Below are 17,933 nucleotides of genomic sequence, written 5' to 3'. Positions count from 1 at the left end.
GATCTTACGCTTAAGATCCCTCTCGGAGGAGGTGATCTCTCAGGGAGGGGTGGCTCTGGCTGTATTTATAGACATATCTAATGCCTTTAACACCCTTCCCTGGGAGACTATTAAAGAGTCACTCCGACGACACAAAGTGCCAAGTTATCTACAGGCAATGACGGATGACTATTTTAAAGAGAGATATATTACATATATAGATCGAGATGGACGGTCATGTAAAAGACCACTTTATCGTGGAGTACCTCAAGGGTCCGTTCTAGGACCTTTGTTTTGGAACCTGGGGTACAACGCAGTATTAAATACGGCACTACCCCCCGGCTGCCATTTGATTTGTTACGCGGATGATACCCTGGTGTTAGCCGGGGGAAGTAACTGGAGTGAGGCACGCATTAGGGCTGAGATTGCCGTACAAGCAATCTTTGCAGCCATTAAGAAGGCTGGCTTACAAGCGGCACCTCAAAAAACTGAGGCCCTGTGGATGTATGGCAAGGGCAAAGATCCGCCAAAAGACGGTATATATATAAACACCGTCATGATTACTCCTAAGCCCACCGTCAAGTACCTTGGGCTATTTCTAGATGGACGATGGGCTTTCCGCGAGCACTTCGCGGCAACGGCAGGAAGAGTGGCAACGTGCGCAACATCACTTCGAGGCATCCTTCCAAACTTGGGAGGACCCAACGCAGACGACAAGACGCGCAACACAGTGCGCGCCGTAGCCATGTACGGCGCGCCTGTGGTAACTTGCGACTAATAGAGGAAGTCGTACTCTACTTGAAAGGGCTTTCCACTCTGTCATGGTGAGGACAGCGCGGGTATACCGCACAGTATCACGTGCGGCGGCGGCGGTGCTTGCAAGTATTCCACCCTTGGATCTCACCGCAGCGGAGCATCTTCGAGTCTTTGAAGGGCTCCGAAAGTTCGAGCGGGAGCACAATGTGCGACCAACACTTGCGGTTAAAAACCGCATGAGGCGCTATTCACACGCCCATACAGTTAGAGAGTGGAGGACGCGTCTACGTCAACAATGGGTCAAAGAGGGCGGACGAGTCCTCGAAGCATTTGAGCCAATTCTAGAAGATTGGCTTGCCAGTAGGAGAGCGCCTTCATTCCATGCGGCGCAAGTGTTGTCGGGACACGGCTGTTTTTCTGTATACCTGCGCCGTATCGGTAGAGAGGAAACAGAAGTTTGTTTCCACTGTGGGGTGTCACGAGATGACGCTCAACACACTCTGGAGCGATGCTCGGCATGGGAGCAAGAGCGTGAAGTACTCGTCGGAAAGGTAGGCCAAGATCTATCTCTTCCGGCATTAGTCCAAGTCCTTGTGGACAACGAGGAAGCCTGGAAGACCTTCCTTACGTTTTGCAGTCAGGTGATGCAGCAGAAAGAAGACGCGGAGAGACAGAGAAGAGGACAGCCAACAGTAACAAGGCCGACTGTGTCTCCAATTGTAAATAGTAGCAGAATGGCCTCTGCATCAAGCAACGCTGCTACCAGCAGAGTGCCAGTAGTACTTCAGGGCAATCAGCCCACCACAGGCGCTCGCCGTGCGCGCCGGGTTGGAGGTAGGGGACGGGCGCAAGCCTCCCCCCTCCTTCCTGGCCCAAGCGGTGACGCCAATCAATCAGTGCGTCGGAGTTCACGTCTGAACTCCGACACACAGAGATGACAGTAGGGCGGGGGATGAGTCTACCCCCCCGCCGAGTCAAAGTACTTAACGGGAGGAAGTCTCACCCTCGCCTTAAGAAGTGCGAGCTGGGAAACATTAAGAGGCTGGGGAGCCTCTCCCCTCTCGCCCTCCAGAGTAGTGATAGTCGCGAGCCAGAAGCGACTACTCAGAGAAGCCGGCCCGCCACACAAATGCGGGCCCTGCCGCTCTAAGTCCAAAGAGCGGCAGCGCGGGGACCCACCCAAGCCATCGGGTGGGTCGGTGCCGGGGAGGTTGAGAAGTATACGCACGTGATTCCTCAATCTCCCCATCAGTCAACGGCACCATATGCGGGCAAAAGTGGGGTTTAGTCGGTAGTGGGCAGCCTCGCGGCATAAGACCTGAGCCCGACATACCCCTCTCCTTCCCCAGGAGAGGGTATGTGTGAGTGCATTCCCCACTATAAAAAAAAAAAAAAAAAAAAGGTTGGCCCAAATGTAAGACGTCAGCTGGACAGACGAGTAGAACGCGAAAGAAAATGGATCTATCCGCTCCTTTCAGCAATGTCAGACCGCACGAGTTTTCCCCTCCGCCAGCTGAGACTGGCTTAACTACAGCGACAGAGGACGAAACTCGACTAACATCCAGACAGGTCTCTGCAAATTCGGCTGATCCACAAGAAGAAGATGCCGACACAGACATCATCTGCGTGAACTCATCTGATGCTTCTGATGCTTCCGTGAGAACCACGGCGTCAGGGGCATTCAAGAGAACTAGGAAGAGAAAAGACGACGACACGATTAAGAAGACTCGTCGTACGGCGGATCGCTCTTCCTCTTCCTCCGAGAGATCATTCTTCGGAAATGACGGGAAAAAACGAGGCCGACCACTCGTGACTGGAAAAGGTGCGCAGATTCTCAACATCAGAGCGAAGAATCAAGAGTTGCAATCCTTGAAGGATGAAATAAAGACAATGAGGGAAATAGCCGAAGGAGGATACGATCCCTCAGATTTCAAAGGGAAACGCCGTACAGTAATGGCCGAAAGATTAGAACAGGAAGCCATTGGCTTGCCTGTGAACGCCATGGCGGCCGAAATACTTCAGACGGCGAAGAAAATTGAAGAGGTTGCGGTGAAGTCCAACAACCTGAAAGGCGGCTTTGTTCGGATTCTCAGAGAGGCCGCTTTAAAAATAGAAGTTAACACGGATGCTATGTTTAAGAAGATAGCTCCGCAAGAGAGTGCGACTTCTCAAGAAGTTGAGCAGTTGAAGGAGGAAGTCAACCGGCTGCGGGAAGAGCTACGACAAGCCCGTAGCACTTTAACGCAACCTTCTTCTGTTTCCCAGGCTCCCGGAAATACATCAGAAGACATCGCAATGGAGGTGGAAACAGGAGTTGAGCTGAACAACATCTCCCAGCCCGTCGTGTTGCCTCCCCGAGAAGAGTGGCCTCCAATTATAAGGCCGGCCATCCAGGGGAAGAGCAAAGTTCTTACCGATGACGAGGAGAGGACGATAAAGTGTCGTTCTCCCCCTCGTCGGAAATCAACTAACAGGGACGTAGAGAGCTTGATAGACGGTAAACTGGCAACAAGCTCATTCCACCTTGATGAGAAACAGCTGAGCTTCCGTCGATGGGGCCCGGAAAAACGCCCCCGTGGCACCAACCCCGAAGGATGACACCAAGGGACGCCCGGTTCCCAGGGAGGGAATCAAGGGAAAAGAGCCCGTAAAGACGGGAAAAGTCGAGGGCCAAAGGCTTAAAGCCTCTACCTCCACTACCCAGCCGTCTATATCCAAACAGACAGTTGAAGATAAGAGGCCGGCAAAAGATGGCCTTCAACCCAAAGAGAACAAGGCTCTTGGGAAATCTGCCCCGCGTGACGCTGAGGCTGAGACATGGTCTCAAGTCGCTAAACGCGGAACAAATAAGAAGACCAAGCAGTTGCCGAAACCCACGGCTTCTGCTGCACCTACCAAACAAGGAAAGCAGAAGACACAGAAAGGCGGAAGGCTTGCCGCCAATACTGCTACAGCTGGCACTTCCATAGCCCAGCCCAAAGGACCAAGAAAAAGAAGAACGAAGAGAAGAAGAGTTCCCAGGACGTCAGCCGTCGTTCTTTCGGCCCCAGGAGAAGAGTACAACAAGCTGATGGCCGAAGTACGTTCCAAGATCAAGCTGGCAGATCTTGGGATCCAGGAAAAGGTTACAATGAGAACAACAGCCACAGGAGCACTTCTCATTCAGATCCCAGGATCTGAAAATGAGTGTAAGGCCGATGCTTTAGCCAGTGAAATGAAACAGGTACTGGCGCATAAGGAGAACGTTAAAGTCTCCCGCCCCGTCATCACTGCGGACATCCGCGTCTGGCCTCTCGAGCCTTCCATTTCAACAGAGGAAGTAATTGAGGCCATCGTCGACAAAGGAGCCTGCCAGCCCAGGGAAATTCATCCCGGAAACAAGAGAGTTAACCAATGGCATGAGTAGCCTTTAAACTCCCGCTCGCTGCAGCGAAGAAAGCAGCAGCGGGAAATACGCTCGGAGTTGGGTGGACAAAGGTTAAAATAGCTTTGCTCGAACCTCGTCCACTCCGATGTTTTAGGTGCCTCGAGCGGGGCCATACGAAGGAAACTTGCCCGAACCCGATCGACAGGTCGGGCAAATGCTACAGATGTGCTGAACCAGGGCACACTGCCAGAGAGTGCACATCCGCACCCCGATGTCCAATATGTATGGACATTGGCAGGAAAGCGGACCATGTCTTGGGTAGCAAATCGTGCACTACCCAAAAAAGAAAGGGAAATCCGGTGAGCAGAAAGGATAAGTCTGCTCCCACCGGACAGGCAGCAATGGAGATTGACGTACAACCTCCATCAGACGCGCTGCCTCAAAGAATTCGCTCTCAGGAGGAGGGAGCCCGGCCTTCAGTCTCTTAATGGCCCTCTCTCTACTCAAGCAACGTGCCACTCCGCGCAGCACAGGACTTATTCCTACAAGTGCTTGCGGAGAGTGGCTGTACTCTAGGTGTTGTCTCGGAGCCTCATCGCATCCCGGAAAACCACCCATCGTGGATGCAAGACGACACAGGAACCGTGGCGCTTACGTGGCGATGGTGGCGAGGTGCACCTCCTTGTGCACCAATTGGACGAGGCCGTCGGTTCGCGGCGGTACACTGGGGCCCTGTGGCAGTGGTGGGTACATATTTACCACCATCGGGCTCTATCCAAGATTACGAAGGATGGCTGGAGGAAATTGGTGTCTTTATTGATGGACTTCAACCACTCCCTGTGGTGCTCGCGGGAGACTTTAACGCCTGGTCCACAACATGGGGTTCCCGACAAACCAACAGAAGAGGAAGAACATTAGAAGAATGGGCAGCTACGAGGAACCTGGTACTGCTAAACCAGGGGAATGTGCCCACGTGTGTGCGGCCGCAGGGTGAGTCTATTATAGACTTAACATGGGCCACCCCTGCGGCCGCCAACATGGTCCGAAAATGGAAAGTGGCCGACGATCTCGAACACCTGTCAGACCACAGGTACATCCTGTTAGAGCTCGGGGTCCGGGCCACACCCTCCCTGACAAAGAAATACTTCTCTTCAGAGAAAAGATGGGCTCTCAAAAAGTTAAGAGAGGACACGTTTGGAGCCTCTCTTGAGGTATCGTGCTGGAGTAGAGAGAGCCAGTTTCAAGACTCTAGACCCAGCATTGCGAAAGAAGTTGACTGGATGGAGGAGGCTGTTACAAGTGCCTGCGACGTCTCTATGCCGAGGGTCCGACGAACGCCACGTCGTTCTACCTACTGGTGGAATGACGACATCGCGGAGTTGCGTCAAAAGGCCAATATACAACGACGGATTCTTACGCGCTGCCGAAGAAACTCCGAAAGAAGAGCTGCTGCGTTAGAAGACTATAAGACGGCAAGGATGGCTCTACGTGTGGCAATCAGAGAGTCCAAAGCAAGATCTTGGGAAGAACTTATTTCTGATCTAGACGAAGACCCGTGGGGACTGGCATATAAGGTGGTAACAAAAAAGTTAAGACCACCAGCTCCGTCGGTCACGGAGACATTGAGTCCGGTCTTTGTCAAAGAAGTGGTGGATACTTTGTTCCCCAAGGCATGTGTAAGGAATAGAGTCGGCGGCCTGTTTTCAGTCCAAGCTCTCGAGACAGAAGACCCAGAGTTCCCGGAAATAGAAGAGGAAGAGTTTTCTATAGCAGCAAAAAGGAGTTTTAGCGGCAACACCGCACCTGGTCCAGATGGACTACACAAGAAGGTGTGGGCTCTCGCTCTTCAAAAATCGGGGAGAGCCTTCGAAATCTGCTAAGCAGATGTCTTCAGGAGGGCGTTTTTCAAGTCAATGGAAAAGCGCGAAACTTTCTCCTGAAAAGAAAGGGAAGGAAGAAGGCTTGCCGTCATCTTTTCGACCAATATGTTTATTGGACGAGGCCGGAAAGCTTCTGGAAAGGATCATTGTAAATCGCCTCGTCCAGCATTTGAATAAAGTAGGCCCAAATCTGAGTAAGGCCCAATACGGTTTTCGGGAGGGACACTCAACGATAGACGCAATTCTGCATTTGAGGTCTCTTACAGAAGAGATAGTATCCCAGGGGGGAGTAGCATTGGCTGTGTTAATAGACATATCAAATGCCTTCAACTCCATCCCCTGGGAAGTTATTAAGGCATCGCTGCGGCGTCATAATGTGCCAATATATTTACAGGCGGCGATAGATAATTACTTCAGAGATAGGAATATTACTTATTTTAATAGAGATAAGCGGTTATGTAAAAGACCGCTGTACCGCGGGGTACCCCAAGGGTCCGTCCTAGGGCCTTTGCTGTGGAATTTGGGGTATAACGCGGTACTTTGTACGGCGCTACCCCCCCGCTGTCACACCATCTGCTACGCAGACGATACCTTGGTGCTGGCCGGGGGAGACAACTACCAAGAAGCACTTTGGAGAGCTGAAATCGCCGCAAAAATCATCTTTGCGGCAATTGAGAGACTGGGACTTAAAGCGGCCCCTGATAAAACCGAAGCCTTATGGTTTTTCGACAAGGCTCAAAGTCCGCCGCCAACGAATTGCGCCATACACATTGACGCTGCTCGCATTGTTCCCAAGCCTACTGTGAAATACTTGGGACTGTACTTGGACGGAAGATGGGCATTCCGCGAGCACTTCACAAGAATTGCGGAGAGGGTAACAACCTGTGCCACCGCCCTCAGGGGCATCTTACCTAATCTAGGAGGACCTAACGGGGCGGCAAGAAGATTGTACGCCAATACAGTGCGCGCCATAGCGATGTATGGTGCGCCTGTATGGGCAGAAGACTTAACAGCTGGCAGGGGAAGCCGTACTCTTTAGAAAAGCCTTCCACCCTGTCGCTGTTAGAACAATACGCGCATACCGCACGGTCTCACGTGCGGCGGCTGGAGTCTTGGCAGGCATTCCACCGCCTGATCTTACTGCGACAGAGTACTCCCGCATATTCAGTGCATCACGGAAGTTTGAGCGACGATACGGCGTGCGTCCTAGCACTAGCATCAAAGCGCGTATAAGGCGCTACTACCGCGAGAAGACAATAAAAGAGTGGAAAACACGCTTACGAGCCACTCTAGCATCAGAAGGTGGACGCGTACTTGAGGCCTTTGAGCCGGTACTTGAAGACTGGATCCAACGACACAAGAGGATGGGACTCTCTTTCCATGCGACGCAGCTCTTAACCGGACACGGTTGTTTTGCAAAATACCTACGTCGAATTGGCAAAGAAGAATCGGAGAAGTGCCATCACTGTGAGGCATTCCGGGACGACGCGCAGCACACATTAGAAGAGTGCCCTGCGTGGCGAGACGAAAGGATGGATCTTATCCGGAAGACGGGGCGCGACTTGTCCCTTCCGGCGCTTACAAAGAAGATGGTGGACAACGAGGAGGCACACAACGCCTTCATCATATTCACAGGGCGTGTCATGAGCGCCAAAGAAAACGCCGAACGCCAAAGAAGAGGACAACCGGTAAATATCACCTCCGGCGTAGGACTTACATCGACTTCGGGCAATCAGCCCGCCACAGGCGCCCATCGTGCGCGCCGGGTTGGAGGTAGGGGACGGGCGCAAGCCTCCCCCCTCCTTCCTGGCCCAAACGGTGGCGCCTCTCAACTCGTGCGTCGGAGTTCACGACTGAATTCTAACGCACAAAGATGACAGCAAGATAAGGGACGAGTCTTCCTTCCCGCCAAGTTATAAAAACTCAGCGGGAGGGCGTCTCTCCCTCACTTCAAGAAGAGCGAGGCCAGGAAATATTAAGAGGCTGGGGAGCCTCTCCCAGTCTCGCCCTCCAAAGAAGTAAGTCGCAAGCCAAACGCGACTGTTTTAGAGAAGCCGGCCCGCCACACAATTGCGGGCCCTGCCGCTCTAAGTCCAAAAGAGCGGCAGCGCGGGGACCCACAAGCCATCGGGTGGGTCGGTGCCGGGGAGGTTTGAGATGTATACGCAAGTGTTTCCTCAACCTCCCCATCAGTCAACGGCACCACATGCGGGTAAAAGTGGGGGTTTAGTCGGTAGTGGGCAGCCTCGCGGCATAAGACCTGAGCCCGACATACCCCTCTCCCTCCCCCAAGGGAGAGGGTATGCGTAAGGCATTCCACTATAAAAAAAAAAAAAAAAAAGGTTAGGTTAGGTTCCCTCTCGTGCCCTCAGGGGCCACAGATGCCGACCCTTTATTAGGTCGGTGTAGGTCTGTGGTACGGGACTTGGCGGTCCCGGTACCGAGCCCGGCAACCACTTTGCCGAGAGGGGAGGTTCATTCCTCCCCAAGGTGGTAAGGGATGGCGACCCGGAATACAAACGCCCGGCTTGTCGAGGTCGTTAGGGGAAGTCTTCTGACTTCCTTTCGGCAACCTCAGGGGCCACAGATGCCGACCCTTTATTAGGTCGGTGTAGGTCTGTGGTACGGGAATCGGCGGTCCCGAGGTACCTGAGCCCGGCAACCACTTTGCCGAGAGGGTGGGTTATATTCCCCCCAAGGTGGTAAGGGATGGCGACCCGGAATTCAAACGCCCGGCCTGCCGGGGTCGATAGGGAGGATTAGTTCCTCTTCCGGCGGTTGGTTGGGGGTTGGGGGGTTTGGGGGGTTGGGGGGTGTTTTTCCTTTTTCCTTTCCTTTCCCTTCCCTTCCCTGTCCCGCTCAGTCAGAGCGGTGAGTACGGGCGTGGGGCCGCTCGGACATATTCCGAGGCGGGGCTCACGCGCCGTGAGGTCGAGGAGTCGGCCAGGCCGGGGTCGTTAGGGTTGGTACCCCACCGGCCTAGGGGAGTAAACCCTACACAAATCAACAACACTGATTTTTTCATGATGAGCCAGTCGTCCAAGAAAAATACGGGTGTATCGCCTCAGGGGATCGGATCCCCAGGGGCCGGCGTGAGGAGTACTGTCCCAGCTCCTCTCGTCGTCATCGCACGATGGGCCATCTGCCGCTCGCTCCGCAGGGGCGGCCGAGGAAAATGCATCTGCGAAGAATGATGCTGCGTTTATAAAGCCTGCAATCATTAGCATGGCTCGCATAGATCGACCGGGTCCATTATCATCCAAGGTCACCGTGTCTAAGAAAGGAGGAGAGGCTTCTCCTGGTCAATCGCCTCTTTCGTCTAGGAAGAGTGCGTCTACATCCAGGGCTGTATCGCCTGCGCCTTCCGTCACTTCCACTGCTTCAGCCATGGATTTGTCGGATGTTGTAATGGAGAGCGATTACGATTCGACAACGTCGCTTGGCCGAAAAAGGAAACGCGAACGTGGACGTCCCCCTACGACCGGGGAGTACATTGGGCTGTTGCAAGTCAAGCAGCGGCTACGTGAAGAGGAGGATTTGGAGGAGCAGAGAAGGCAGGAAAAAGATATACTTAATCCTGCTGTTCCTTTAACTGGTGGCTTACAAGCTAAGGCCACCGATTTGACGGCGCGCTTTATGGAAGAGCTTCGTTATGATCCGGCGGCTAGCCTAGCAGCCGTGGCTCTCGAAGAAATGCAACGTGTGTTGAAGGTTGCATCAACATCAAAAGGTCTCAAGGGCACTTTTATTAAGACCCTTAAGGAATCTGCCTGTAAGACAAGCGCATGCCTTACAAACTTGATGACCCGTGTGGACACAGCTATTATGGACTCTCCAGCGGCTGAAACAGAAGTCCTTCGTCGCAAATTAGAAGCGGCTGAAAAGGAAATCGCACTACTCGGGACGACATTGCTACGTTAAAAAATAAAACAGCAAAAACAGGCTCTCCAAGAATGACTCACCAAAGGGCAAGGTCAAAATAAAACTAAAAACTTGGAAAATGCCCGACGACATGTAGAACCTGAAGAAGTTCCAGCGGCCTATAGGCCAGTACTTAGAGGTAGGAAGATGCTCAGTCCTCTAGATTGCAGTATAGGTCAGAAGAAGAAGAGGACCCTCTTCTCTCGAGACTCGACCATCTCTTTGAGAGATGGTGTGAAAGAAAATGGGGTAGAGGCGGAATTCCTCCTCCAACTCGTCTGTCTCCTAAAAGTCAACAGGTAGACAAACCTAAAAAAGATAAAAAGGTGAATGAAGGACAAAAGGTCTCTTCTAAACAAACATCCAGCCCACTCCTTGAAATTAGCTCCTTTAGCAACATCAAGGCCAATGTCGGCCACTAAGGCTCAGGCAACAAGTAGTTGGGCCACTGTTGTAGGAAGAAAGGCAAGTAAAAAGCCTGGTACTGCGCGTAACATGCAAGAAAAACCTCCTGGCAAACAAAATATTGGTGGCAACAAACCAAACCAGGATGGCAAAATAAAACAATCTTCTAAGAGAAAGATTAAGCTGCCTAAAACAGCAGCAGTTACGGTTTCTTGTCCTTCGGGACAATACAACAGAATACTGGGGAAGGCCAAAGACCTGATTGACCTTACCAGCCTTGGCATTGACTCAGTCCGACCAAGGCGTGCGCTTACTGGCGCTATCATATACGAGGTGGCAGGAACTGATAATGCCGTTAAAGCAAAGGCTCTTGCGGATAAACTAGGTGAAGTCCTTGCGGACGAAGAGAACGTGCGAATAGCGCACCCTATAAAGATGGCGGAAATGCGGGTCCGAAATTTAGACGACACCGCAACTTCTAATGAAATTGCCGACGCCATAGTCGCTGCAACCTCCTGCGATCCTCTTAGCATAAAAATAGGTACTCCCAGACAAGGCATTAATGGCCTATTTACGGTTTGGTGCCGCTGTCCTTTAGTCGCGGCTAAAAAACTTGCCCTTATTGGCAAGATAAAAATCGGGTGGACTTTAGCCCGTATTGAGTTACTTCCTAGTCGTCCCCTGCAATGCTATAAATGCTTGCAGGGGGGACATGTTAGGGAACGCTGTCCTAACAGCGAGGATAGGAGCAGATGTTGCTTTCGTTGCGGCGCTCCTGACCACCTGGCGGCTGATTGTGGTGAGGCCCCTTTTTGTCCTGCCTGCAACAAAGCAGGCAAACCGGCTGCCCATAAGATGGGTGGTTCATCTTGTTCCGCCCGATCTAGACAAACTAGGGCGGGTGGCATTGTTAAGCCCAAAGCCGTATGAAAACGGCTGCCACTCAACCTGTTCTCGAGAAGACACCTATTCCTTCCAATCCACCTCAGGAGGTAGAAACTATGGAAGTCGAGGTCATAAATCCTCCACCTTTAGAGCAAAGGCCTCCTAAGGTCTTTACGGCTAAATCAGCCAGTGTTGGTAGCGGTCTGGAGGAGACCGATACGGCCGAGCCTTCGCCGCCCTAAATCTTCTCCAGACCAATTTAAACCACGCTTCCCAGGCACAGGATCTTTTCCTTCATTCCCTGGTGGAGCGTGGTTGTGGAGTTGGTATTGCGGCGGAGCCTTACCGCGTTCCCCCCGACAATCCTTGTTGGGCGAGCGATGAGCGGGACTCCGTTGCAATTACCTGGAATCAGCTTACCCGGCCCTGTATCCCTGTGGAGCGAGGAACTGGGTGGGTCTGTGTCAAGTGGGGCCCATTATTTATCTTGGGAGTTTACGCGTCTCCTGCGCTGAGCCTTCTCGAATTTGAGGAGCGACTCGATACAATGAGCGCCTTTATTCGTGCCAGATATCCTCAACCTTTCCTTATAGCCGGCGATTTTAATGCCAAGTCGTCGGATTGGGGCTGCCTCAGAGCCGATAGACGAGGTGGAGTGTTGGCGGCATGGGCTGCCGAGTTGGATCTTCTCATAGTCAACGAGGGGTCCACCAGTACTTGCTCTGCGTGGAGAGGAGACTCCATTGTCGATCTCACATGGATCTCCTCTGCGCGAGCTTTTGTTAGGGTTGGCGGGTGGCGGAAGAGTTGGAAACCCTATCCGACCATAGGTACATCCTTATGTCCCTCTCCGCCTCCCGAGGCACGTATAATTCCGTTCCTCTAATAGAATGTGAGATGGTCCTATCGATTGTTCGATAAGGACAAATTCCTTGCCGCTCTAGGCATATACACGTGGCTGGATGAGCCTATTTGGGACAGTGCCTTGGATGGAGCAGCTTGGCTCTGTGAGGTAATTAGTGGAGCATGTGAGGTCGCTATGCCTCGTTCTGGTCCCCGTGTTAACACACGGGCTTATTGGTGGTCGGAAGAAATCGCCACACTTCGGCGGTTCTCCGTCCAAACTCAGAGGCGGTACGCGCGCCAAAGGCGTCGCCATGGGACTGTGGAGGATACAACGGCGGCCTACGAGGCCTACCGTGACGCGCGACGGGCCCTACGCTTGGCTATCAAGCAGGCCAAGACCCAAGCCTGGGATGAGTTGCTTCAATCCATCGATGAGGACCCTTGGGGGCGTCCCTACCGGATAGTTACCGGTCGCCTGCGTCCCAGAGCTCCTCCTGCAACCGAGAGTTTGGAGCCGCATACGGCTGCGTTTGTAGTAGATAGATTATTCCCACCCGATACTGGTGGCGCGACATACTTACCTCCTCTCCCTTCCGGACCTTCTCCTGATTGGATTCATGGGGTGTGTGACGTGACTGAGGAAGAGTTAACCGCCGTGGTTAGAAGAATACGCCCAAATAAGGCCCCTGGGCCTGATGGGGTACCAGGAGGAGCCCTTGCACTAGCTCTCGTTAGTTTGGCGCCGCGGGCAGGCAGGATCTTTACTTCCCTGCTGCGCGACGGAGTATTTCCACCTGAATGGCGCCGTGCCAACCTGGTTCTAATTCCTAAACCAGGTAGGGCAGCCGGAGAACCCTCCGCGTATAGGCCTATCTGTCTGCTGGATGAGGTTGGCAAGGTTTACGAGAGGATTATCTCGTGCCGCCTCATCCAGCATATCAACAAAGGTGACCCGCCGCTCCAGTCGGAGCAGTTCGGCTTCCGAGAGGGCAAGTCAACCATCGACGCTATTGCGTCGGTTAGGGCCCTCGCGGAAAGTACAGTAGAGGAGGGGAGCGTGTTACTGGCCGTCTCGTTGGACATATCCAACGCCTTCAACTCCCTGGAAAGTCATCAGGGACTCCCTCGAATACTTCAGGGTCCCTGATTATCTTCGACGGGTCATAGGTCAGTACCTTGACAACAGGGTACTTTCCTATAATAATAGGGATGGTCGCCGCGTCAACAAGAGAATAGAGCGAGGGGTTCCACAGGGCTCTGTTCTTGGGCCACTCCTGTGGAACCTCGCCTTTGACAGGGTGCTACGATTGCCCCTTCCCCCGGGTTGCAGCCTGCGTTGCTACGCAGATGATACGTTAGTTCTGGCCCGGGGGCAGAACTGGGAAGAAGCGCGCGCGCTGGCCGAGGTTGCCACTAGTATGGTGTGCAACACTCTGGCCGAGATGGGCCTGGAAGTGGCCGCTAATAAGACGGAGGCCTTATGGTTTATGGGTCATTCTGTCGGTCCTCCTCCACCTTCCTCCATCCTCATCGGGGGGGTTCCTATCCAGGTGGGTCACACTCTCAAGTATCTCGGACTCCACCTGGACAGTCATTGGCGTTTTTCCGAGCATTTTGCTCGCGTTATACCTAAAGTGGGACGAGTCGCAGCCTCGTTAGGGCGCATTATGCCAAATCTTGGTGGGCCGGGGGTGAAGGCCCGTCGTTTATATGCGGCAGTAGTGAGATCGGTGGCCCTTTATGGCGCCCCGATATGGGCAAAAGATCTCGCCAACAACAGGCGGGCGCTCAGCGGCCTGCGGCAAGTTGATCGCAGGCTTGCCGTTCGAGTGGCCCGTCTGTATAGGACGACTGCGGCGGATGCCGTTTGTGATGGCGGGCCTTCCCCGTCGATATAGTTGCGAGGGCTTACGCCGAAAGATATCGGCGTAAGTCCCTCATGTTAAGACGCGGGGTTCCCTTAACCCCGGCTGTTCTGGCGAGACTCCGTGTTATTGGGGATCGCCAGATTATGGAAGAATGGGGTTCCAAGTTGGCACAGTTGCCGTTAGACGCACCAGGTCATCGGGTGGTTCACGCCGTTCGCCCATTTCTGTCAGAATGGACGAACGGTGTTAGGGAGAGGAAAATTCCCTTTAGGGCGGCACAGGTGATCACCGGACATGGTGTCTTCGGTGATTACCTGTGCCGCATAGGACGAGAGCCAACTCCTAAGTGTTGGGAGTGTGGCGGGGGTCGGGACTCGGCGGATCACACACTTGCCGAGTGCCCGGCCTTCGCGAATGAGAGAAGGACGCTAATTGGCGCCTTAGGTCCGGACCTCTCCCTCCCGGCGGTCATATCAGCCGTGGTGGGGGGAGAGGCCGAGAAAGATATGTTTATCTCCTTCTGTGAAAACGTTATTTCACAGAAGGAGGATAATGAGAGAATCCGTCGGGGGGAGATAGCCCCATCGGTCTCTCAAGGGGCGCCAATCAGGCGCAGACATAGAGGCACCCCGGCGCATTTGCGCCGCTGGTGAGGAAACGGGGGGGCGGGTTCGGTCTAAGGATCAACCCTACCCCCCCCCTAGTAAGGTGTTGGAAAATGGCCCTTTTTAGGGCCAAGTAGTCAGGTGTTGGTAAATGGCCCTTTTTTTTTAGGGTCAATTAGTCAGGCGGAGAAAAAATGGTCCTTTTCAGGGCCACTCGGAGTTAGCCCCCCTGTAGGGGGCCCTCCACTTAACAGCCCTTTTCAGGGCTGAGGAAGGAGAAAGTATGTGCTGGTGCCCCGGGGGACGGACGACCCAATAGCTCCCGCAAGGGTGAGGGTCGTCCCGTCTTTCTGGTGGTGTCAGCCGTGCTTCTTGGTGCGGAGGGGGCGGTATCATAGGTGGTTGGGAACCACCTACTGCCCCCGCCCAGTGGGCGTTGGCGAGAGGGTAGTGGTCCCCTCTCGTCAAGTTATTAGGATGGTGGCCCGGTCAAGCTCAATGACCGGGCGCCGGTGGGCCCTCCTTAGTCTTCAAGGAGGTGCCCCGGCCAGGCAGAGACCCCTAACACCTGGGGTCCCGGTAGTGGGCGAGCGGCGCGGTGCTTGGAATGTGTTTACGATTCCCGTGCCGCTCGCCAATGACTGCCTGCGCTAGGCCACTCGTGAGGTTTTAGTGGGTATTAGGCAGCACGTTTGCATAAGACCTGAGTCCCACATAACGGATTTCCCAAACCGGGGTATCCGTAAAGGATTTCCTCACGTTAAAAAAAAAAAAAAAAAAAAAAAAAAAAAGGTTCCCTCTCGTCCCCCTCGTAGTGCGCCACCTTGTCGTGGTGAGGGGGCTTAAGGGATCGAATCAACGATCCGCTGGGGCAGTACCTGGGACTTAGTCCCGGGGAGGGCCCGGCGGGGAGGTTCGATCCTACTAAGAGCGCACAGTACCTTCCTGGCATTGCACTCCGAGTACATCACGTACTCGAGCCGGGGGAGGTACACCCTCAGGGGCCACAGAGGCCGTCCCTTTATTAGGACGGTGTAGATCTGTGGTTCGGGACTTGGCGTTCCCGAGGGTTCCTGAGCCCGGCGACCACTTCGCCGAGAGGGTGGGTATTATTCCCCCCAAGGTGGTAAGGGATGGCGACCCGGAATACAAACGCCCGGCTTGTCAGGGTCGTGAGGGGAGGTCTTCTGACTTCCTCCTGGCAACCTCAGGGGCCACAGAGGCCGTCCCTTTATTAGGACGGTGTAGATCTGTGGTACGGGACTTGGCGGTCCCGAGGTGCCTGAGCCCGGCGACCACTTCGCCGAGAGGGTGGGTTTTATTCCCCCCAAGGTGGTAAGGGAAGGTAACCCGGAATGCAAATCCCGGCCGGCTGGGGCCGCAGGGGAATTGGTTTCCCCGCCATGCCACCCGGGGGGGGTTGGGTAGGGGGCCTCCCGTTCAAGGGGAGAAGATCCCTTTCTGAGGCATTGCACGCGGGTGCTCCCGCAGCCGAGGTTAGGGATTACCTCTACCCGTTTCCGGGGCGTACGTGGTGCGTTCCTGGGGCGGGTACGAGTATACGCACCGGAGTTGCACACCGGGGGTGTGACCCCACGGTCTCCGGGGGCGTAGGGTGTTCCGGCCTGCGGGCTGGGCACCCCAGGGATGACGTAGGGGGTGTTTCGGGCCGCTCGGAAGTCTCCGAGGTGGGCCTGGTCACCCCGGGGAGGAGGTTGCGACCGCCACGAGGCCGCTCGGACGTATTCCGAGGCGGGGCTCGTGGCGCGTCTCTGGAAAGAAGAAGGAAGCGGCTAGGTCGGAGTCGGCAGGGCGGGCACCCAATCGGCCTAAGGGAGAAAACCCCAACCAAATCATCATGATACAACATGGGAATGACGTCCAATCAGAAGCAGGTTTTACCGTCTCAGGGGGGTCGGATCCTCAGAGACCGGCGTGGTGGGAGTACCGTCCCGGCTCCCGCCATGTCGTCATCCAACGACGGGCAATCCAGCGCTTGCTCCGCAGGGGCGCTGGTGGCTACAGCGTCTGCGATGTTTTCGCATGAAGATCGGTCCGACGGAGAGGATCATCAATCCAGGCTATCTTCAGGAGAAGATACGCGAAGAGTGGCCGCCCCTTTTACGGATACAGACGGGGAATATATGAAACTTCCCCGGATAGTCGACATGAAGGTGGTAAAGAAGGCCAGAGCTAATAAACTTGGCCCGAAGAGTAAGGCGCGCGCCAAAGTTAATCGCAAGACGAACCAACCGTCTGACGAAGAGGTGTTGTTCAGCGCTGTGAGACCAAATGCTGGCTCGCCTCCGCCGGCGACAGCGCTTACGGAAACCGGCGCAACCACGGCCACGGAAGAGGACGACAAACGGCTATCCCGCCCAATGGAAGCAGATGACATAGAGGAGAACGCGGACACCGACGTGATAAACATCGAGTCGTCGGACGCATCAGATGCTTCCATACGAACTACCGCATCAGGAGCAGCCAAGAGAACTCGGAGAAGAAACAACCGCGACATCAAGACGAAGACTCGTCGTATGGCATCGAATTCTTCTTCATCGGAAGATAATCCCTTCGAGGAGGACCAGAGAGAGAAACGAGGAAGACCCGTCGTTACCGGCAAAGGCGTCCGCATCTTGGCAATTCAAGAGAAGACCAAGGAGTTGCAATCTCTCAAAGACGAAATAAGAACCATGAGAGAAATTGCCGAAGGTGGATATGACCCTTCCGACTTTAAGGGCAAACGCCGCACTCAAATGGCTGAGAAGATAGAGCAGGAGTCTACCGGCCTGCCCATTCAGGCACTTGCGGCTGACATTTTACAAACAGCCAAAAAGATAGAGGGAGTTGCGGTCAAGTCCGGCAATCTGAAAGGCGGATTTGTTCGCATACTTAGAGAGGCAGCACTCAGGATTGAGATAAGTGCAGATGCCATGTCCCGCAAGGTACTTCCTGCGGAGACCACGGACGTCGGAACAATCGATCAGCTGAGGGCTGAAGTACTTCAGTTGCGAGAAGAACTGAAGCAAGCTCGCGAGGCCGCGATAATTCGTCCCCCAACTTCATCACCGACAACAAGAGAGGAAAACGCGGACGACATCGCAATGGAGGTAGAAGCTGGTGAGGTGGCTGAGTCGTCTACCGCTCCGCCTCCTCCATCTGTAGTTTTGCCATCTAAGAAGGAGTGGCCACCAGCAATGAGGCCGCCATTAAAAGGACACAGTAAAGTCCTTTCTGACAGCGAAGACGCTGGACCTTCAGTTTTGCTCCCTCGGCGTAAAACGCCCAGCAAGGACATAGAGGGCATCATAGACAACAAGTTAGCTGCCTTCTTCAAGGTCGTCCAAACCCAGATGCGGGACATGGCGACCACACTAATGGAGCGACTGGATCCTCGAGTCTCTTCCAGCGGAGCCCGAGA

General features: G+C 54.1%; 2 protein-coding genes across 2 annotated transcripts; both read left to right on the top strand.

The window, feature by feature from the left end:
- Positions 1 to 800: 800 nt before the first annotated feature.
- On the top strand, positions 801 to 4,590 carry LOC139112976 (uncharacterized). Its single transcript, XM_070673891.1, has 4 exons — positions 801 to 1,569; positions 2,249 to 3,240; positions 3,329 to 4,137; positions 4,257 to 4,590. The coding sequence occupies exons 1-4, from the start codon at positions 801 to 803 to the stop codon at positions 4,588 to 4,590; spliced, it is 2,904 nt and encodes a 967-aa protein (XP_070529992.1).
- Positions 4,591 to 4,725: 135 nt separating this feature from the next.
- Positions 4,726 to 5,982, top strand: LOC139112975 (uncharacterized). Its single transcript, XM_070673890.1, has one exon. It carries the CDS (start codon positions 4,726 to 4,728, stop codon positions 5,980 to 5,982), a length of 1,257 nt encoding a protein of 418 aa, XP_070529991.1.
- The last annotated feature ends 11,951 nt before the right edge of the window (positions 5,983 to 17,933 follow it).

The sequence above is a fragment of the Cardiocondyla obscurior genome, unplaced genomic scaffold, assembly GCF_019399895.1.
Source record: "Cardiocondyla obscurior isolate alpha-2009 unplaced genomic scaffold, Cobs3.1 scaffold76_0_78318, whole genome shotgun sequence".
NCBI lineage: Eukaryota > Metazoa > Arthropoda > Insecta > Hymenoptera > Formicidae > Cardiocondyla > Cardiocondyla obscurior.
Note: the sequence above shows the minus strand (reverse complement) of the source record. Positions and strands in the feature narration are given on the sequence as shown.

Coding starts and splice junctions, on each gene's coding strand:
- LOC139112976 (XM_070673891.1), top strand. CDS start 801: ATGGTGAGGACAGCGCGGGTATACCGCACAGTATCACGTGCGGCGGCG. Junction 1,570..2,248: donor CCGTGCGCGCCGGGTTGGAG/GTAGGGGACGGG, acceptor CCCCTCCGCCAG/CTGAGACTGGCTTAACTACA. Junction 3,241..3,328: donor GCTTGATAGACGGTAAACTG/GCAACAAGCTCA, acceptor CCAACCCCGAAG/GATGACACCAAGGGACGCCC.
- LOC139112975 (XM_070673890.1), top strand. CDS start 4,726: ATGCAAGACGACACAGGAACCGTGGCGCTTACGTGGCGATGGTGGCGA.